The sequence below is a fragment of the Pelecanus crispus genome, chromosome 11 (assembly GCF_030463565.1).
Source record: "Pelecanus crispus isolate bPelCri1 chromosome 11, bPelCri1.pri, whole genome shotgun sequence".
NCBI lineage: Eukaryota > Metazoa > Chordata > Aves > Pelecaniformes > Pelecanidae > Pelecanus > Pelecanus crispus.
Window position 1 is genome coordinate 27,327,338 of NC_134653.1, and position 23,102 is coordinate 27,350,439.

At 35.9% G+C, this 23,102-nt stretch overlaps 1 protein-coding gene across 3 annotated transcripts in view; it reads left to right on the top strand.

The window, feature by feature from the left end:
* SPECC1L (sperm antigen with calponin homology and coiled-coil domains 1 like) overlaps positions 1 to 23,102 on the top strand; it is a 50,343-nt gene that overhangs the window by 11,816 nt on the left and 15,425 nt on the right. For all 3 annotated transcript variants that reach the window (XM_009493040.2, XM_075718197.1, XM_075718196.1), the window contains 7 exons: positions 5,602 to 5,675; positions 6,191 to 6,366; positions 8,183 to 8,346; positions 10,008 to 10,099; positions 15,742 to 15,832; positions 17,682 to 17,765; positions 19,609 to 19,765. In XM_009493040.2, the coding sequence (XP_009491315.2) occupies positions 5,602 to 5,675; positions 6,191 to 6,366; positions 8,183 to 8,346; positions 10,008 to 10,099; positions 15,742 to 15,832; positions 17,682 to 17,765; positions 19,609 to 19,765 (838 nt within the window). The remainder of the gene's footprint in view (positions 1 to 5,601; positions 5,676 to 6,190; positions 6,367 to 8,182; positions 8,347 to 10,007; positions 10,100 to 15,741; positions 15,833 to 17,681; positions 17,766 to 19,608; positions 19,766 to 23,102) is intronic.

A 23,102-nucleotide genomic window follows, 5' to 3' on the forward strand; every position in this document is an offset into this window, starting at 1 on the left:
TCCATTAACTGAAATACATTCATACAGAAAACAGCACCATAGTCAAGTAAACATTTAGGTATCTGCTTAGTAATACCTGATTACAAGGCAGATCTAATTTTTAGATGCTTCTGCTTTGGGGGTACAAAATAGCTCTCAGATATTTTACTTAAACTGGTAGAAATTCAGGTGGACAAACCTCTGCCTGGGCAGAAATTTGCGACAAAAGTTGTGACAGTATTTGTTACTCACCGCTCTTGGAATAGTTTGGAAAATTCAACTGTGCTAGCTGATGGCCTGGTGGGATCCTTTAGGGAAGAAAGCAGTATTTTAGTTGTAGGCAGGAAGGAGAGTGGCATCTAGTGGCGGTAAGAAAGGATGGCACCCGAAGGATAGTGTAAACTTAAATATTTTTCTCTGACCACTTTAAAATGCTGTTCATTATGGGTTCATAATTAAACCTCGTACAGGAATTTCTTGGTGGTAGCCTCTTAAGCAGTGACAGCAAAGAATGGCATATCAGAAAATCTGGGCCTTGGAGGTAGTACATACAACATATAAGAGACAGAATTTTAATAATTTGTATTAAAGTGACAGAAAAGCACATCTTAGTAGTAATAAGTTATCTTACGCTGATCAGACTTTTGGTCAATTCTGGTATTCTGTCAGCCAAATGTATAATGCCTGTGCTTTTAAATGTGGAGAATTCAGTGTAGGTTTAGGTATTATAAAGCACTAGTTAGAAGAATGGTGTTTTTCCAGCCTAAATAACCAAGTGTAATAAAGAACCATAAAGGTTTTCTTTAGTGAACTTTTACTTTAGATTTTAAAATAGGAGGAAATCTAACCCACCCCTGAAGGAGAGAATTTGCCAAATGGTGAAGTTACTGAGTGAATGAAAGTGATGGCAAGACAACTGATAAATGACAAGTGATAAGTGATGGAAAATTATCGCTTAAAGAATTCACGAAAGACAGACTTTACAGTTAGGAGAAAGATGCTTCATAGATGAGGTGGTGAGTGTTCGTTCAATTTAATGGTTAATCAACACTAAATAATAATGTAGGAGCGTGAAATGCTCTAGCACTGGTACTTAGGGCACGCTTCATTGTGGGCTTTCCAAACACCAAAAGAAGCACAATGAACAGATAATGAAACATTTTTCACAGTAATTTGAATAATGAACTGTCACGTTTTAGCTGTTAATATGTCTGCCTGCAAAAACTGGGATCTCTTTGATGTGGACGGTGGGGATGTAAATTGCATTGATTAAAAACATACAGTATGTTCCTGATGTCCATCCAGATGTGGCAGGAGCTGTAGTCAGTGGCAGCTGAACTCATTACTGTTGGGACAAGGAGTTTTAAGCATAGTGCTTCTGTATTGTATCTAAAAAGTCTAAGAAAGATTAAAATAACCTGTATATTTTGTATCCTCACTAGTGCGCTGAGATGAATCTGTAGGTACTGGAGTGGAGGCAAGGGACTGGGAGAGGGGCAGGGCAGGCTGGAAGTTGGCAGGGGAGGTGGGCGTTGCGCTAGATGGCGTGTTTCCTCTGGTTTTCGTTTCTGACTTCAGAAAAACTTCCAGTAGTCAGGTAGCCAAGCTGTCACATTAGTCCTCTTCAATGACTAAGGGGAAAAAAGAAACCTATTGTTCTTCCAAGCAGTTAATAAGAGTTTGTGGGGAATTTTTTTAGAGAATTTGTCTCCTGATTTGTAGAAAATTGGTGTTTGTATGTTTATCAGTTGTCAGATGTTTCTTCTGAAGCCTGAAAATACTCGTCGCATGTTCTCTTAGCACAAGGTACATGTGCTAAACATATCGGTTCTCTTAGTCTGTAACTATTTGTCAGTAAATTTTTTGGACAAGGGTAGGTGAGCAAGATGGTTGATATATCTAATGTTCAGTGAATAAATAGTTCTTTTTGGAGCTGGCAGCATTAGTTTTTAATTCTGCTATATCTCATTTTGAAAAGGATCTTGACAGCGGTTGTGAAACTAAATTTTTACATTACCATATTTAGACCTTTTCTACCACAACGTTGGAAAAGTCAATTGGATGTTAGTTTTCTAATTGTTAGTAATTTTTTTTTTTTTTGCTAATGTTAGACCCTTAAAAAAAAGGGTCCAGCAACTTTCTTGCTGTATAGACCTACTGTCTGACAGCAATGAGCTCAAAAGCAAAACTGGTAAGCAAATTGCCTGAGCTTTGATATGTTTGTAGCCAGTGCTGCTTCTTATAAAAGGAAGCTATAATTCTTAAATTAACTGTATTGCTAGCACTAATCTGTGTAGATGTGATTATACTGGGATACCCATTTCTACGCTAAAAAATTGTAATACTATGCTAGTATAAAGCAGACCAATGTAATTGGTACAAAAACTGTGAGAATGCCCACTGTGGATTTTCCTGTGTCAGGATTACTTGATTTCGTGTTGCTTATCAGGAATTGTAGTGTCATGTTTTGAAACTACTATGCATATCTGAGTATTGTAAGTCTTTCTTTTTTCTTTTTTCTTTCTTTTTTTTTCCCCCAGAGGCAAATTAAACAATTGAATGTTGATACTAATTTTTATTTCATAGTGATAAATTCTAACTGCTAACTATAATCAGTAACAGTTACAGATACAGAATGCAGTGATACTTGTTTCTCTGGCAGCCTTATAAAATTCAGACAATCTTAGTTTCTTCCTTCCACCAGCCATAGTTGTAATGTTTTTCTTTACCATTTCTAGTCTGCATTTCCCATAATTTATCTGCTTTCTAAAAAGCAAGGAATTGTCAGTCTGGGATTTAAATCAATACTGTTTTGTAAAATGTAGACATAGTTGAATCCTCGGGTAAAACACAAGCACCTTGCTGATTTGCCATCTTTGATTATCTGATTCATTCATCAGAATGGTCTCCTTGTTCTTCACTTACCCTCAACAATAGTTACTTTTCCTTTTATCTCAATCGTCTTTCTTGTCTATGGTCCTTAAAAGGAGGAGACTGGATAATGGTAGAAGTACCTGTCCTACAATACTGAAAATTGCAGCAGGTACAGGTGGAAGGGGTTTGTGTGTGTTAGAGAAGAATCGTGAAGGTTGTGAGGATGCAGAAAGGAAAAATACCACAAGGCAGGTGTACAGAGAATTGCTGTCTGTGTGCCTATTTTGACTATTTGAATTTTCAGGCTGTAATTGGTGGCACAATGATAAGAAAGGAGTTCAGGCTATAAGAGTTGAAATAATTTATCTTAGTCTTAATTTCTCACTATGTTTCAAATTCAGTTGCAATTTGGTAGGGTTTGTTTTTTTTTTTTTTTTTTTTAAATCTCTTCAATTGATTGGGGAAGAAGACTGTTTCCAACAACTGCTGTAAAATGCTCTGTATTGTTTATAGTAACTGCAGAATATTCAGACCATTGTGTTTTACTTCAAAGCATAAATATACTAAAACTTAATGGTGCGTTTCATATCTCACAGAAGCTCAAAACAATGGCATTACACAAGCTTTAACTCTGGATGCATTTATAGTTTCTGGTTTGTGGTTATTTTTAGATGAACTGTAGCTTGCTTTTAGTAGTAGAACAAATTTTATTTTTAAAAATACATTTTCTTTGAACTGTCTTTAAAAGAGAAAATGGTCATCCACTACATTTTGTTTCAGAATGCTACTGGAAGCTCTTTAGGGCATGTTGACTTGCTGTCACTGCTGAAAGTTATCTAATTTGCAGCAGGTTTTTTAGCATGTGTTTAAAGGAAAGAAGGGTGGGGAGGGGGAGCGAATTTTATAACTTTGACCTGAAGCTGGCACCTCAGTGCTGACTTAGCTCAAACAAGTTATGTATACAAAGACAAGCTAAAAATTGGAGGGCTTTGCTTAAGTATGATGGTAGCATGAGATTTGAGTGGCATGCTCTGTTAGGCTTATCTTCAAAGCTGAAAGATCAGTTGGATGCATTTTAAAATGTCTTTTAAGGAGATAAATACAGAAATACCTGTCTAATTTTAGTGTTTCAACTTTTCCAAGCCTGAAAGGTTATCACGTTTTCAGGCCAACTGACTTTTATATCATTCTTATAAAGAAATTAGCTGTGGCATTAAAAGCCTCTGTACTTGGTACTGTTGAGGCAAAACTCAAGAATTTCTTCTGATGAAGAAACCAAAAGGAATTCCATGGTTGAAAAACTGAAACGTTCTTACGAGTATAGTTGAGGCTCCTGAATGTACACATCAGCATAAATCAGCTTAAATCTCTTCTTAGTCTTTGTTGCATCTGATTTAAACATTTTGAAATGCTTACCCTTTTCCATTTAGTCTGTAATAGCCTCATTTTTATTGTTAAGAAACGCCCTTTGACAAAAGACCAGGAGTACTGAAGGCATAGGCTTACTTGGGATGACACTGGTAGGTATTGGCAGAACAAGTAACTTTGAATAAACCCTGGTTTACTGTTTTTCCTGAGACCTGATACCCAAATAAAGGCACTGGAATGTTTTTCATGTTAGAAAATGAGAGCTGCAAAACTTCATCAGTCTGTTTGTATGAACCTATATACCTATCTTTTGACTATTCAAACATTTATTATGCAGTTCCGTAGATTTTTGCCAAGGTTTTGTGTTTTGAACAGCCTAAATTTATGAGGCACCTTCAATCTTTTTGTGGAAAGAGCATTGCAATACAGGAAAAATATTTGTTTCCAGCAGGTCTTGGAATAATGAACCTGAACAAAAAAATGCATTCAGTCAGTTGGTCCATCATTTTTACAGTTTGGAAATAGCTACACCATGCTATAGAAATAAAATAATCCTAGAATCCAAAGATCAATGAAGTGACACACTAATTAGAAATTTATGCTGTGTTCTTCTTCATTAGTTGCTTAGTTATAAGAATGGAGTAATCAATCACATTGTCCTTGTGTATTGAATGAAGTAACAAATGAATAATAATTGCAGTAGCCAGTCTGTCAGACGCCACATGAGGAGTTGGTGGTGATCAAGCTGCCTACTCTTTTGTATAGCTGCTGACAGATTTAAGGGACCATCTCTTTCATAACGTGATCTCATAGACTGTTTATCCCTTTGCTGTAAATATAGCTTGTTTCAACTTCAAATAGTAGCTTGATAGACAAGAATATACGATTCTTGAGGATGTGAGTAGACTTTTATCCTCGTTGAAAGGCATGGCTGTGAGTGTTATGTCAGCTGCTTTGTGGCAGGGAGTAAATTGTGAATCAAAAGGCTTTGTGTAGCTGCAGCTTACATTTGAAGAGGGAAAACCCCCGGACTTCCATGTTTTTAGGATCCTTCCATGTTTAATTACCTATCTTGTCTATTTGTTCTTTGTTATTGCTTTGTCATTTTAATATTGTGAAGGGTAGAGAAGAGACTGGGATTTGTATAAGAATTGAGCTTGCTTATGCTGTTCCTCTCACCAGTCATAGAGAAGTATGTACCTATTGACACTTTCTGTCAAATTATTTCTGCTCATACTATTTTGCTCCAGATGGCTTTGGTTATAAAAATGTATTCTCTGAGTAAGTTTTTAAAAACATTTGCAGGTTGTTTCAGTTACTCTTTTTTAAGTAAATAGATCCCTGACTAAGATCTTACAGATAATTTGACTTTCTTTCCAGATACAGTTAAAAAACTTCAGGACCAAAAGCATGACATGGAAAGAGAGATAAAGAATCTTCACAGGAGACTCCGGGTAGGTTAAAACCTAAAAACTCAATAGATTGTAGACTTGGAAAGTCATAAGACCTGTGAAAACGTAGTATGATGAGATGTAATACCATTAAAATAATTATTTCTGACACAGGCATCATATGGCAATATATTTACTAATCTACAGAGACTAAAAACCTAATTTTTGAAAAATCCGCAGTGTCACAAAGATACGGCTCTGGGCTTGGGAGAAAATGTTCCTGCGTCTTCTGGTACATGGTGTAATATTATTTTTTATTCCCCTCCACTTCGAACATTTTCTTTGTTTCTAGAAAAGAAATTCATGACCTTGGAAGTCTAGTTATTTCCAGCAAAACTTCTTCAATTTAACTTGTAAGTTAGGTTGTGCCTAGTGCCAGAGATGAGGGCCTTTATCATTCCTGTAAATTGTTTTCTGTAACAGCATAGGGAAACTATGAATAATAAGGATAACTTTTATTTTTAACTTCAAAATTCTTGCTGCTGCTGCTTTAAATTTAAAGTTTTATTTACTTATAGGAGGAGTCAGCAGAATGGCGTCAGTTCCAAGCTGATCTACAGACTGCAGTGGTTATAGCAAATGATATAAAGTCTGAGGCCCAGGAAGAGATAGGGGACCTGAAGCGTAGATTGCATGAAGCTCAGGAGAAAAATGAGAAGCTCACTAAAGAGTTGGAGGAAATAAAGTCACGCAAGTATGCAAAAGACAACAGGGATATTGTCTCTTTTGTAGGGGGGGAACAGTTCTGGAAATCCAGTATCTTGACTATTATTGAGACTCTGGAAGTTCATAAATCCTCTCACTGTGAGGTTCTGTATTTCAAAAAGCTACTTTACACAGGCTTTCAGGGGTCAAAATAGGTAAACTTATAAGAACAATATTTGTTTCTTTATACTGTATACTTAATCCATCCGAGAATATTCAGTTTGGCACTTTTGCAAAACCAGGTTGAAGTGGAGGATTTTTCCTATTTAACAGCTGGACGTGATTTAACTTCCCTCAGTGTGAAAAACAAACAGTCTTGGCTTTTCTGTACCATCATTAATACTTCTTATTAGCAGCCAAGGCTTTTGGTATGGTTAAAAATACAGCTGGATTTTTACCTGAGAAGAAACCTTTGTCTAATTCTGCATATGTCTCGTACTGTTCTCTTTCCACTGATAATTTTTTCTGGACATAATTAGAGATGCTTTGTGTACATTTTTAGTAAAAACAATTCAAACCGTGATGTATTGTGGCTTGAATTAGTGCTACAGTTATTTAGAAACTAGAGTAATATGTCTTTCAAAACTATTAAAGTCCTCAAATCCACAGAATAAGAATATCTTGGATGGCACATTTGAATCCTGACTACATTGTCTCTAGGGATTGAATACGTGTATAGTTTACAATTACAGTGGTGTTTGGTGTTTGTGATGTGTATACATTAAACAATTTTTCTCTACGTGGATGGGCATTTTATAAGATAGGTGACACTTAACCCAGGATCCAGTAGGATATGAGATACTGCAGGCTGTGGAACTTGGGAAAAAGCTGAGGGTAGGAAGAGCAGACTGGTTACATTGAAAATGGAAAATTATCTGGATAAATGAGTGGTGGGTGTAAGGCATCTTATCTGAAGTAAGATCACCAAACTAAGTAATATGAACAATTCTTAGTAATACATTTCAGCCAGAATTGTAATTGTTCAATTACTGCTCGCAAATGAACCTTTGAGGTTACAGTTGCACTTTTGAAAGTAGAATTGGCTTGCTGATTCCGGTCCATGTATTCATTATTATCTATACACAAGCATCTTTTGACATTTGATTCATTGCAAAGAACAAAGAGGCAACTGAATCAGATTCTTTGGAAGTGGCATAGCTACTGTATTGGAGGGAAGATGGTAGGAAAGTCTGTTACAGTGTCTGAAGCAAGAATCAGTCAATGTTTAATTATTGCAGACTGTGGAAAATAGGTTGCTTTAAACAATTCTTGTCTTGTGACACTGAATACAATAGCCACCATAAATAGTCTGTAGTAAAAATCTAAATGTTTTTTCGAAACTGATTCATATGCTGCCTAAAGGTGTGTGCCAGAAATGTGTTCTTACTTCCTTAGTATTAATTTAAATTGTCTTCTGTTTATGCAGGTGGAAAAAAATTCTCCCCTATGAGCTGATTATTTTCATGTGAAACGGTGAAATACTTAAGGCTCAATTTTTTCCGTCCGTGTGTGTGTGTGTGTGTTTGAGAGATAGAAGCAGAAATTAAGCCTTAGATCAAGTATTGATCTGATAGAATTTTCACCTGGTGCTTAAGCTCTCTTGCTGACAAATAGTAAGAACTTACAGTGATAATTTAGGTTGATAATCTATTTCTAAATTACAGTGGAAAGAAAACTAGGTTAACGTAATGACCAATTTGGACCATAGATTTTAATTTGGCTTCAAATCTGTGTTGAATTTTTTAAGACTTTGCATGTTAAAATGTTTTTTTAAATGCCTTAAATGGGCTGCATATTGATTTCAGGCAGGAAGAGGAACGTGGTCGAGTGTACAATTACATGAATGCTGTAGAGAGAGATTTGGCAGCTCTGAGACAAGGAATGGGCCTGAGTCGCAGATCATCCACCTCCTCAGAGCCAACTCCTACTGTAAAAACACTCATCAAGTCATTTGACAGTGCCTCCCAAGGTAATTATTTTCAACCAGTGTAATAGCTGTACCAAGTTATGATTTTGCATATGTTGACATGGACACTTCTAATGGCTTAGCTAATTCAAAGGTAAGTTGTTTTATTGTACTGTCATGATCTATAAGTGATGCCTGAAACAAACTAATGTAAACTAGATGGCACAACAGATCATTCACTGCGGTTAAGTGCAAGCATCCTTTTTTGTCTTGTCTTTATTTTCTCTTCACTGTTGCATTGCCAATGACTCATATGCTAGACGCTTTGATTCAATGCTTCCATATATTAGAAATACATAAACACACATTACACACATAATTGTAGCTGGAAGCACAGCAGATTTCAGCCTGACTATAAAAACATGAACTTAATGTACCAAATTAAGCATTCTAAAAGCCATGTAATAGCTAGAGCCAAGTTTGTTTCTTTTAATAACTGACATTCGTATAGTCAAAGTGCTGGTGAAAGTTAAAAATAAAGGCCACCCAGAATCATCTGTTAAATGATATAGGGAATATTTTCTAAAATGAAAAGGATCTCACTGTTGAGACAGTGGATTTTACTGTAGTTCTCTGATTGTGGAAACAGGTGCTGTTGGCCTTCTTTATAGATGAGCAGAAAAAGGAATTCAAGTAATTATCCTGAAATGAGAAACACTTGAGTTTTAGCTTTGACTGCGTATGAGACTTTGTATGGATTAAAATATTTCCCTTGCCAGGGCTTTTGGCTTTGAATTTCATTTACAATAATGTCGCTGTAAGTCTCTGATGTAAAAAGGCTTGGCTGGAAGTAGACTATATTACCAGAGAGACTTAAAGTACTGTACTGTGTATGGCAAATTATTTTTAATTGCTTATAACCTGAAAATTTGTTTAAGGTATAGAAGCATCGCTGTATTATTTGGTGATCTGTAAATGGTTCTATTTCCACACTTGTTCTCTTTGTTCATACGTATTTACAAATTTTTTCTTTGCTAGTGTTAATTTTGAAGGCTTTTTTAATCTGTTACTGGATAAAGGTGCTTTCGTGCCAGAATTAGTTTGGTAAAACGATAAAGCACCTCTCCCTTCCCTTTGATCTTTTATTTCAAGCTTCTATCAGCATTCGTGTCTAATCATGCTGTTAAATAATCAGATGACTGGCTCACCAACTCAGTATTTGTCTGTTTTCCTACATTTCTAAGCATGTTATTTGTTTAATCCCAAAATTTCAGGGACTAACATATTATATGTAGTACCTGTGGACTTCAGTTGGAAATGAGAAAGGAGGAGGTGGTGATATATGTTATCTATCTTGTCTTACTGGCAGACCCAGGAGCCTGCTACCATCTCTTTAATTATCTGGAGATCAGAGAACCAGTAATGCCATCATTTACATCTGCCAGGGTAGTAGTATCCTGCACCTTAGCCTTGTCCACTCCCAGTAAACATGTTTTTACTATGGATGATGTATTCAAGACAGAAAGTAATTACAGAGGAGTAAGTGTGTGGGCATACTTCTAAATGATTTTGCAGTCAGTCACTAACTGAAATTCTGAAATACGTGATCTGGTAAAACGAGTAATGTAAAGTACAAGGCAAGAGTTTGCTATAACAGCAAGTCTCCTGTTTCACCACAAAACAGTGCAGCGCTCACGATGGCTTCCTTTCTGTGTTTCTACTAGTTCCAAGCCCTACTGCTGCCGCAATTCCTCGCACTCCCCTGAGCCCAAGTCCCATGAAAACTCCCCCTGCTGCTGCTGTATCCCCTATGCAGGTAGGTGTTTTATGACTGCACTTAATCCTTCTTAGTAAAGAAGAGCATGTGAAACTACAGGTGGCAATATACAAAAATTACTGACTTTGTGGGGACATAATGATAAAATGTTGCCTCAAGTAATTACTAAAACATTCAGTCTAACAAAAGAGTCTTTCACAGAGAACCATGTTGTATTTACAAGATTTGGCATAATTTGGAAGTTCTTGTTAAATATTCCCAACCCTTACTATTCCTGTGCTACTGAGAAGCATGGGAGAAAAACTTTATCTGCATTCCTTAGTCTTAGAGCTGCTGTTTGTCAGTTCTTAGTCCCGTGCCTGGCATGGAAACAGCAGTAATCCCCTTCAGGCAATGGACTGAGATCTGTGCAGAATTTGTCAGCAATCATCAGTATAAATGTATCCCATGTTGCATGGGCTTTTGATAGCAGACCTGACGAGAGAGGAATGAAATCATTGTGAATTGATTATCTTTGTTCATTTTTTACTGACTGGGAGTTTGGCCAGTTTGCTGATCGTACTGTCTATTTTGTTCTGTCCCCTCTGAAGCTTTGTCCATTTGTTCAGCTGCTACGGGAGCCTCGGTACACTAAGACTGCGTCATCAGTACTCTAATGCTCAGCTTTGTAGATCGCTGCTGGTTTTATTATCTCACTAGCTGCATGAAGTGAGATTTTGGCAAAAGCCAACAAGTTTAAGGACAAAGCAGATGGGACCAGATTCACAAAGAAAAATCAAAGAATGTACTACATGTTTTACTCCTTTAATGTCAGTAATTCTCCTGTTGCCTTCAAGATATTACTAACCGGAAGTACCGCAACTTGATTTTTACTGTTGGTCAGCATAACGTTTTGGTAATAAATCCTCTCTGTGTGAACTGAAGACTGTATCCATATTGGCTTTTAGCGCTCAAGGAACAATGCCTGGAACAGACAGACTGCTCCTGTGCTCAGACTAGTGCAGCTTTTATTCATTTAAGAGTGAATTTCGTGAAACAAATGGATAGCCTCAAAGTAAAGAGAAAGAATTAAATGGTTTTTTGTGATAGCTTCTGCTATTTCCTGTGGCTCAGTCACTCTTGATAGCAGTTTTCTAAAGTAGTTAAATGCAACAAGTTCTCTGACAGATGCTTTGTTCCTATTGATCTGTCTTTATATTTCTATTTATTTCTGTGCTCTTGTAGGAAGAGGCAGACTGAATCTCATATTCTAAAAGGCTAGACCAGAGCTTTGGCAGACAGAAGACTTTTTGATGAAGCCTAAGGCTTATTTCACTTTATTTACCTGTAAATTAACCATGAACCAAAGTAATCTCTTAGAATACTGCAGACCTGCTCAGGTTTACAGCTCTTGTTTGATGTTCTTGATCTGCCAGAATTACTTGAATTTTGAATTCAACTTCTGGTATAGAACCAAGTCAATAACAGCTGGATACTCATTAGTGGGAAACATTGCCTGAAAAACAAAGGGGAGGGTGTGTAAATGAAAGGAGCTTCTATTGTCTTTTTAAAGATAGGTGGTTTTCTTGAAAGTATTTGTTATTATCCAGAAGGCAACTGGGGTTTGTGACCTCAATTATGTAAATTGTATTTAAAGAATATTTTCTGCTCAAGAGAGGAAGGGTTCTGGTTCAAAACCATTTTTCATCATCTTTTCCTTTTCTTTATTTTCATATTACTACTTGTTTTCTACTGTTGTGTTATATGCAATTTTTTAATATTTTATTTGTCTGTGGTTTTTGCTCTCTTGCAATTGAAAAGCAAGATTTTAATAAGTTAGTCGCTATGTGTATTGACCTGTTGGCTCCCACCTTATAGAAGTCATCCATGATTTAAGATCTTGAGTAAAGGTGGAAGGGTTGATCTCCATATGGGTGTTGTAGTGCTTATTATTAATCTCAGTTGCTTTTAAATGCTGTCACAGGGGAAATATTTACATGGACACCTATTGAGAAACTGACACAATTTTGATATAATGATAAGATGGATTGGTTGCAAAAAAGATTCTCCAAGTACAGATGCATCAACATGTGCCCTCTCTGAATTATGCATATCACTTCATTTTTCTGTTGGACTGTGTCATGAATTTCCTCAGTCTTGGGGAGTTTTTGTTTGCTCTGTTTGGTTTTCTTTATACTAATATGTATATGTATAAGGAGATACATTTTTGCAACTGAAAACAAACAAACCAACCAACCCCCTTCTGGCTTCAGGTCCAAGCCTGCAGTGGAACATAGCTGTTATTTACCATAGCGCTTAGCAATACTGCAAAACAATTTAGGAAGAGAGGTATGAAGAGAATGCTCTTCAGAATGTAAAAACAACCCTGCTGGGTTAGCCCATAGCTTAGCTGGTCTGGTATGCCACTGAGAGTGACCAAAGCAGATGCCTAGGGAGGAATGTAAGGACAATGAACCATATCTGCTGCTTTCCCTGAGTGCTATCTTTTTCTGTTTCATAGCTGGAGGACTCTCTGAAGTAGATGTGGTTTCAGATTCACTGGTCGCCACTGAATGTCCTGCTTTGCTTTGAGCATATAAACTTTCAGGCTCGAAGCAATTCAGTGTCAAAGACTTCCATACCTTAACTACTTAATGTGAAGAACTGTGTGTGTTTTGAAATTGCCATGTGTAGGTGCACTGGTGTGAAGTACTTAATTGAAGTACGTACTGAAGTGCAAAATGATCGGGAATAGGTACCTGGTAGTGATTGAAGCTCATGTTTCCTTCCATAGCTAACAACAGACACAAGGATGAAGAGTCAGAAGGAAAATATTTGGAGTTTAATGTATTAGTTCATCCTGCCATAGTTCTGCTGCAAATTTGAAGTATCAGGTGTTTGTCCTCTTTTACTTTTTTAATCTCACCTGTGTGCTGGTTCTTCTTCTGGAGTTGTTACTCATCTTACCAAAAAAAAAAAACCAATCTGAAGAGAGTCATAGGTAGCTAGCAGAAAGTTTATCTTCAAACTAGGAATGGCTGTGCAAAAGTAACTGTTGATATTAGCATCTTTAACTTTATCTGTTAGTGTAATTATGTTATACAGAGACTGCTACATAAAACCACATTAACTCTGTGAACAATTTTCTTTATACACTCCATCAGAAGTAGTCCTTAAAGTTTCTAGCATTTTCTTCCGCTAGACCTCAATGTTGGATGAAGAGGATCACAGATTGCAAAGCATCTTCAGTAATTTCTGCCCCATTAGCAGCCTCCATTAATAGCCTCAAAAGCATGCAATTCCTCCAAACTTTTGGTCTTTCATTTAGTGTTGAGGCGTTTGAACACTAGTGTAAAGGACAAATGGTGTTTAGCAGTTAAGTGAGTTTTAGAACATATTTCTAGTTGAAGGAAAAAAAGCATTTATAAAGGGATTGGTAGGACCCATACATGTTTGATTGCACATCAAATGTGTTTTGTTTTGGAAGTGAAATGAGGAATGGCCGATCTGCAAATTCAACAAAAGCTCAGTCAAGCAGAAAAGTTTCTAACACCTGTAAAATGTCTCAGGAAAAATTATTCTCCAAGAGACTTGTGCACTATTACTACTATATAGATGTTGCCAAGTGGAACTAGATAAACATTAGTTGGTTCATTTTCCTCTAATTTGCTGTGTATTAGTCACTACGTTACTACTGGTAGCTGTAATAGTAACATATGTAATAAGGAACTAACAACAGTGAAGGTAAGCCCTGTCTGCAGTGTCAACAGGAGCAAAAAGACAAACAGTTCGTTTTATAACAAGGAGACAAGACCAGTACACAGCAAGTTATCAGTTGAGTAATACAACCACTTTCTGATAATATCCGTAAAGGATGTTTGTTTTTAAGTGATATCCGGAAGCTGAGAAAGTGATAAAGGTGTATGGTTATCCAGCACTGTGTCTGCTCTGTACATAGCTTTGTTTCCTGGCTGAAGTTCTGTACTATGCTGTCTTTGTAATGACAATCCCAAAGCTAGACAAAATGAAATGTTTCTTTTTTAACCTCATTATCTAACTCTATTATAGTGGTTTCCTTTTGTGGGGGGAGGCTCTCACTTTGATAGCATCCTTGTCCTTTATTTAAAAAAAAGAAAAAGAAATGCTAAGTGGGTGAAGTGAACTTTAAAGTTAATGCAAGTTTGAAATACCAGCTCTTACGGGAAGCTGTTGTAGGCACTTCTGCGCGTGGCTCACAATTGCAGTCACTTTCATCTGCACGTTTAAAGCAATAATCTTTGTAGTGTACATGCAGGACTTTTGACACATAAAGTGATTAAATTCTTCATGCTGTATTTTGGAGTTAGATTCTTAGATGGTTGGCAGTTGTCTTGTCCGTTTGATTTCAAGCCCAAAAGCGTAACTCTAGTTTGACTCTAAATGATGAATAAGTAGCCCTGTAATCCTGCCTGTGCTACAGGATGCTGCAAAGTATATACTGTTAACTTTTTTTAATCACAATTTTGGATTTGTCTGTCTTGCCTACATGATTTGGCATGAGAAACATCTGACCTTTATTACCTTATGAAGATAAGGCTTATTTAGCCTTCTCATCTAATTTTGGGCCAGATGGAGAGCTGAAAGAGTTTTCACGATAAACACATTACTGGACTGATTGTGATTAAATATAGAAATCTAATAGAAAGGACAGAGCGAATAAAGAATGTACTATAATTTGCAATAGGCTCTTTGAAATTATTAATTTAAGAAAGAATAATTGTGGATGTTCTTCCCTGAGTCTTCAGCAACTGAATATGAGTTTCAGTAAGGGTAATTATTGCATTGTACAGTTCATTTGTGTGATACTAAAGTGCTAATTTCAGTGCTATCCAGTGGTTAATTATTGTGTGCAAGACTTAACACATCTGTGATCATGTACTTACACTTCAAGCTGCTAGAAGCCATGCATTGCTAAATATTTTACATAAAACTTGAAAAAATTCATTTCGTAGCTAGTTTAGAGCAGAACAGAAATTAAGGTGACCTTAGAAAGAAAAAATAATTATATTTGTATTTTGTTACATATTTGACAAATACTTAACAAAATGTCTCTCTTCAGTTGTTTGCAGAGCATCTCAGTTAAATAGGTGGTAGCATAAGCTGTTGACATTCTGAATAAAAAATAGTTTTTTCATTAGGGTTTTTCTTAGCAAAGGGTGGTTCATGTCAGTACACCGAATACACCATTATCCTAATTTTCCAGGAAAAGCCACAAAGCTGTAAAGGCATATGTTAATAATACACATCAAGCACTAAAATCTTGGCTACATGTAGGAGGTTGTATTAGTTTAAACAAACATGTCAAGTTTAACCAGAACAGGTTTGTACAAACAAAATGTAAATGAAGATGAAAATTAGTACAAAAAATGCAAGAGAATTCACAAGCTTCATTTGCAACATTGGTTTGAGGAACAGGTTTAGGTTTAAAGAAGTAAATGTTACAATATCAATACATAGCATTTGTATATACATTCAGATTGGCAAAAGCAACAGGTAAAGAGGACATGCCCTTTTTCACTATTTTTAAATGTTCTTTTTTTTTTAGTTCTTTTAAATCAGTAATAACGTCATATCTGAGTTTCTAAAACTGATTCTGCAATTCCATCTTTCTTGGTTTTTTTAATCTTCAGAGTATGTTTGACACAAGTATTTTTCCGTTTCAGAGGCATTCTATAAGTGGACCAATCTCGGCTTCAAAACCCCTTGCTACACTGACAGACAAAAGACCAAGCTATGCCGAAATCCCTGTTCAAGGTATTGATTCAGGTTCATTTAAACTTTGTTTTTAGCAATGCTATTAATACTTTTTTTGTATTTTATAGTGTTTAGTATCTAAAGTATTATCATATTATATACTTTTTATTACCATAATATTTTCATAGAATCATAGAGTATTTCGAGTTCAAGTTTTTATTACTTGTGTTTCACCGCACATGGTGGCATATCATAAAGACAATTTTTTGAATTTTCAACAAAGTCATGATTGCATCCTGATAACTCAGCATTGTTCTGATAGTTTTTAATGTGTGCATAAACTGAGATCACTTGCAAAATCAAGACAAGATGATTTTGTGTCCTGCAACCATCTTCCAGATATTAAAAATACACACTTCTGGGGTTACATTATGTATTGTGTGGTTGGGGTTTTCTTTTCCCCCCAAAATGGAACAAGGATGATGGCTGGCATTGCATTGCATATAAATAACAAAATATAAACTTACTAAGTATTGAATCTTCAGGAGCCAGATGAAAAAATTGAATGGAATTGAGTGTTGATTTATCTGTTTCCCAATATTTCCCTGTTCTGTGAACTTTGTTTTGTCTCTTAAAACACTGTTCACAATGTGCTCTTCCTGTGAGAATGAATGGCTATCATGTGTTGGGTGTAGCTCTCTGATTTATGCCTGCTTTAGGCGATTTTTTTTTTGTAGATGTTTCTCAAGATAATCCCCATATGACTCCAGGCTGAATATTTCCTCTCAATTTGGTGTTCCTGAGGTCTGATGCTTTCTAGAGGGTTGGGGTGGTTTTTTGTATCACTTCATAATAGTCTGTATGTGCCAGATTTCCTTCTTGCTTTTGTTGAATGCATATTGAGGTTATTTGTATAATGCAGCTGGAGCGTTAATTTTAGAAACTTTGATATTTTTAGGAATATTGAAATGCCTTTCCAAGAAGATAGTTTAGGATTCTTCAATTGGTACAGAGTTCATGGGTAGACGTAAGCTTAAACACAAAATCAGTGGTATGCTTTATATAGTTTTTCTGTTTTCATTATAGTCAGTTAATGCAGGAGTACATTCAAACAGAGAATGTGCCAGACAGAATTCCTGTTTACAACCATATATATTTTTAAAGTATCTCTGTAGCAATGTATGTTTCTTACGTTATGTTTTCAACTAATGAACAGGGTCTCATTTTAATACTCATTCTTCATTTTCATGGTTTTTTTGTGTTCAGATTACTACCTTCTAAGTGTTTCTACATAGGCAGTCTAAAGGTTTTATTTGAAGGAATATTTCTTCAATAATAGGAAATAGTTTGATGCTACAGAAAACTAATTTTGTTGTAGTTTGATTTTACTCATTGGCAGTAGGCAGAACTAATCTTTCCCTACAGTATGTAAAGGCATCTTTTTGACCCCACTGTATGGGGGAGGAAAAAAAACCCCATGTTCTTATTTAAAAAATAAAAAACCCCAACCCAACAAACCAAAGGGGAAAAAAAAATCACGAGGGACAAATCAATCTGCATTACCAGTCTGCATTATGAATGGTATATTGAATATTTTTGCCAATGTGCTAAATGGGGATTCCTTGCTCAGCCTTTTGGTTTAACAATTCATTTTTTTATAGACCTGGGCAAGTGGATTAGTAAGAGGCCTTAGGGAAAAAGGATTAAGAAGGTCATGATGTAATCATAGTGATCTGTATTGGTAATGAGCAAATTTAGGCCTTCTCTTTCATACAGATAAAATCAGTCGCTCTCACTAAAACAGCCAAACTCAGGCACTCGTAGATAATATTCATGATTTGTACTTAAATGTCTTAACTTTAACTGGAATCTTCGTTAATTATGTTCTCTCTTCTTTTTCTTTGTCCAGAACATTTGTTGAGAACATCTTCTACCAGCAGGCCAGCGTCTTTGCCAAGAGTACCCACTATGGAAAGTGCCAAATCTATTTCTGGTAATACCACATTTTTTAGATGATCAGTAAAATCTCATTTCAACACTGTACTTACAGATATACTTTACTTTTTCAAGAGAAAACTTTGGTCTTCAGACCACCAAGCTCTTGTCAAAAAAACTCTATTTGGATATTTGGAAAAGCTTATTTTTCAGTGTTCAAGTTTTCTGTTGAAATATTTGGGGAAAGAAACTGAAGTCCAATGGTAAAATAATATTCCATTTTATTGCATCAAGTGGAACTGAAGAGATTTTTTTCTTTAATTGCTCATGTCCTTATTGTTGCATATATGGTTTACACCAACATACCAGATGGATGAGTATGAATCATGCATGTAACAGTTGACTTCTATGTCATCTTTCCTTGTGTTACAAATAATTCTGGTGTGCAAGGTATATGTGAGGAAAGAACTGTTCCTGGCTGTTACCTTTTACTGCTTGGATGTAGGATTTTTTTTTTTTAAGTGAATGAAGCAGAGAAGCATATATTCTTCTCTGATTAAGCAATTCCATTTTTGTTTGTGGAAAGAATTATTTTCAATGGTTTAAAATAGGAGGATTTTTTTTTTTTTAGGTAACCAATACATCATTATACGTTATCTAATGCATATAAATGTTTTTGCATATTACCTAGCAAACCTTTTACCCATTCTGTAGGACAAAAGAATGTTTGCAGTGAATCATTTTAAAATAGTCCATTTTGTGACTGGCATAACCTACAGATATTTTTCAGTATTACTCATAGTGGTTGCTGCACATTTGATGTTAACTTTGGATTTTTAAAAAATACGAGTTGCTAAATAGAAGTTTATGTAGAGAGTTTACTATCAAGCTGATGCCTCAGTATCAGCAGGGACTTCTAAAACAATCTTTAAGATTTATAGTACAAATAGTGTGATCCTGTGAAAATGGTACTTTCTATAAACTAGGCAGAACTAATTTGAGAGAAATTTTTTTTTTTTAAAAAACACCTATATTTGAGTAAATGATTTCAAGAAGAAAATGTGTTTCAGATAATTTTGATTTATCCTAAAAAAAAATCTGCCCAAAAGTGTTTTTTCCAGCTTCTTGTGTTGAGTGTTTATAAATTAATGTACTTGCCCCAAGTCATTAGAAAATAAGTCTCTGATATATGTGGAGAGTTATATCTTTGATTTGCACAAACATAAACAATGGTGACTATTTAGGTATAAAAGGCAAACCTCATACTTTTAACTGGAAACTCTTGCATGTAGAGAAAACATAACCATTCCAAATTTAGTTTTACAGAGTATAATGCTTGTGCTTTCATTCAGAAGAAAAATTGCTTGTCCTTTGATAAAATGAAGCAGGCTCTGTGGAATGTGGCTGAGTGGTCTCAGGTCAATCTTTGATTTGCTTCCTGATGATATTTAATTAATGTCCAGAGCATCACATACATGCCAATTCTTGATTAAAATTAAGTGGAAATAAAGCAGCTATCATCTCTAAGCTGATTTGGTTTTGGTTTTCTTTTTTCTTAACTACTTGAAGCTTAGCAGTGTAACTAGAGAAAAATTAAATGGTTTGGTGTTAAAATTCCTTCTCATTCATAAAATCCTTCAAATGGAAGTAGCGATGTTCTATTAAGATACTTTCATCAGATTTGCTTTGCTTCAAGTTACAGGCTTGTTCACAAATGTTGGTAGTGTGGTCTAAATCCTTGATATTTCCTAAATGGAAAGTATAAAGAAAAACATTGAAGCCTAGTGTTGTATGTGGGTTTCCATGCATGGTTTCTGAAATAATGCTTGTCAGAAAACAAGAATGAGTTTGAAAGGTTTTATGTTTGAAAAGGATAAATATATGGGCATTTTCCCACTTAGTCTCTCGAAGAAGTAGTGAAGAAATCAAACGAGATATCAGTGCACCTGATGGAGCATCTCCAGCATCTCTCATGGCAATGGGTACCACCTCACCACAGCTGTCACTCTCATCTTCTCCTACGGCATCAGTCACCCCTACAACCAGAAGTCGAATAAGGTAAAACCCCTTTTTTGTGGTGCACTGAAATGTGTTAATTTCATAGCTGTTTGTCTGCATATATCTAGTATATAATATTAGCACTAAGACTGCAGACTCTACTGCCACCCATACAATAACGATCTTCAGTAATCTTTGAGAGCTTCAGAAAGCGTTTTCTGCAGTTCAGTATATGTTTCAAAAGTTAGACCAGAAGTTAGGCTTTTTAGAGCTTATGAGGTTAATGCCAAAACTTCATGCTCCACTAGAAAACCAAGCTAAGTCATGTCACTCAATGATAGCATCCTATCAGTTCAAAATACCATGAAGCCAAATTCAAGAAATGAGCTTCCGGCATGTTGAACAAATCTTTCAGAGTGGCTTGGACCCAGGGAGACCACATGATAAACCTTAACTTTCGTAATCACAGCCAAAGACAAAAAGCAGCATGACTAGGTCTTAATTCCAGACACCGCCAAGTCTTCTAAATAACCGTGAGTGAATGGGCCTGGGTTATTTGTCCCACAGATGAAATCATAATGCAAGTCTAAGTAACAAATGGCCAGGCGACCCCCTTTCATTAGTGAGATAAAAAGATAAGTCTGTGATAAATTTAAAACTTTTCCTATCTGTAGTGTTATCAGTCGAAGGACTTCAAAGTATTTAAGCCTCATGTTGTGTAAGTGAAGTATGTACTTAGCCCTGCTTCATAGATTGGGAAACTGGCAGACAAAGGTTGAATTACTTTCTGAAGACCATTTAACACAGAGCTTTTGTACAGCAGAAATATTAAACCCTTAATGTTCTGAGACATTTGCAATATGTAATAATTACATTATAAAATTGTGAAATTGTTTACAGCTGTGGGTGCTATTGAAAAATATTTCCCTGAAATCAGCTGAGTCATGCTTCAGTGCTGCTCTCCTTTCACTGTGCAGAAATTAAGTTGAATTTGGATCTGTGGGTACTTTACCAGCAGCAATTGTTATTGTGTGTGTTAGCACCTAAATTTAGACCAAGTACATCCAGAAATAAAAAAAGACTAAAACACCTGTATATGAACTTTGAACAGGTAATGTATAAAATTGCATTGATGGCAGCCTGCAGACTGTAGCAAATAGTGTGGCATTTCATGATAAATGTACAGTTATGATAACATTGCTATGCCGCCCAACCATTGACTGCAATGCTAAGCACTACAAGAAGACTTAGCAGTGGAATCTGCAGCAGTGGGTGCGCGGTGAGAAGCATGCTCTTTGGAACTGTCCTCAGAATGTCGCTGCTGGACTTCAATTTGTTATGTGATCAGGTTTCTCTTTTTTCCCCTACCATTTTCTGAAAGTTGTTGTAAAATAAACAGTTATTGCTGTAGTTCACTAAAACAAATACTTGCAGTTTACTGTTCCCTGTTCAAGTTGAAACTTCGTTGGCTCTTTGATTTGGAATACAGTTGACCTAATATACTAACTTGTAAGATTTGTATGTCAAACCATTTCTCATTGTCTCCACAGAACTTACGCTAATTTATTTTCTTCAGCACTGTTTTCATAACTGTGAGAACCTGATATAAACCATGTGCTCTTACTGGAATTTGAGAACAGGCTGTACAGCTCCCTCATGGCTAAACAGTATGTTTAGTGTAAGGAGAGGGAGCTTTTAATTTGAGTTCCCATATGTTGTCCCAAATCTCTGTTCTAAAGTTCTTGTAGTGTTGCATAATCTTCATTGTAGATTGAATATGCAATCCCATTGTTATTTATTTCAATCATCGATGAAAAAAATACAACTGTTTGGGTTGTTGAAATATGTATTGATTTAAAAACTGAAGTACAGAATTTCTTGAAGCATCATTCTGGCTGCGTGGTACCTCTGAAGTTTAGATACAGTAACCTATTCAGATAATTTATTTCATATTTAAAATAACACAATTAGCAACTTCCTTGTTGTGTTAAATCTCTCTGAGATTAGCAGTTAGGTTTGAGGGCTCATACTGCTCTTTCATGCTGAAAGGCACTTACCGTTTCCTGTTTATTGTTCTGCTGTGCATATATTTTCATGGATGTTTCAAATGCCACCACTGATATCTCTTTCTAAGCAACTTTGAGATCTTGCCAAATGTGTTTCAGTGAAGACTGAAGCAAATTGCAATACATATACAAGATTAGTGCCTTAGAACATTTCATTGTATGTTGGCACATGTTCTCTTCTTTTATGCATTGAGTGACAGATGCTGATATGTGGAACAGTCTCTGGTGTTCCAATGGTAGCACACATGCATGAAGAAATCCACGTTCCCTGGATGCTTCCTTTTCCTCTAGCAGGAGCTGGAGAGTTGCTACCTGTAAATCTGCAGCAGAGAATCCACTGAAAATACTATGTATCTCCAGCCTTCACCCCTCTTTTGAGTCACCAAATGGGTTGTAAAGAATGAAAGGTTAAACATGTGAGAGTGAATGTATACAATCTGTATGTCTTTTTGGAAATATCCAAAAGGAGTTAACTTAGGGTATCATCTTTGTGGATATTGTGAGAATCTTGCTTATATCTGCATAGAAGTCTTTAAAAAATGGCAGATGAGGAAATCTTTGCAGTATGGATTCACTGATAGCTATCTTATTTTAGTTTTCCAAATGGAAATTACTAAAAATATGAACAATTGCTGGCACACTTCATGTCCAGTAACTAAGCTCCATAATGGTGTAATACCTAGTTTTTTTGTCAGAGACTGTTCACTGGAGCATCTATAGAAATACTGAATCGTGTAACTAGGCCAGTACAAAAGTATTAATGCCTGTATTTTTTTAATCTAAGCACTCATTTCTGAAGCGTCATAAAGAGATGTCTGTAATGTAAGACTCATGTGAAAAACTGGCCATCCTGGCTATGATCGTTCTTTTCTTCCCCAATATTTCCTTAGAGAAAAAAATGACTTAAGATAGCGTGACAGACTGGAAGTGAAATTAATTGATAGCTTTTATTGGTAATTGAACATTCTTATTTCAAAAAAAATTAATCATTATTGTGCCAGTATATCAAATGGCAGATCAACCTAGTTAGATCTCCGCCCCTCTTTTTTAAGAACTCCAGATCTCAGGCACATGTTCTGTTAATAATGGCATGCTACTGATATGCAAACGTGTTGTTTCAAGGTGACATTTGTAATCAGCCATGAGATGCAAAAGAGATAGCATCAGTTTATTCTCTTTCTAAATACAAAATAAAGTCACTTGAGTTAGCTTAATGGTTCGAGCTGAAACTTACCTTGTTGTGAGTTTGATTTTCTGAACTCTTAGAAAAAAATATCATTGAGGTTGAAAGACCTAGGGAAAAAAGCTTAATTAAAGGAAAATGAAGGATG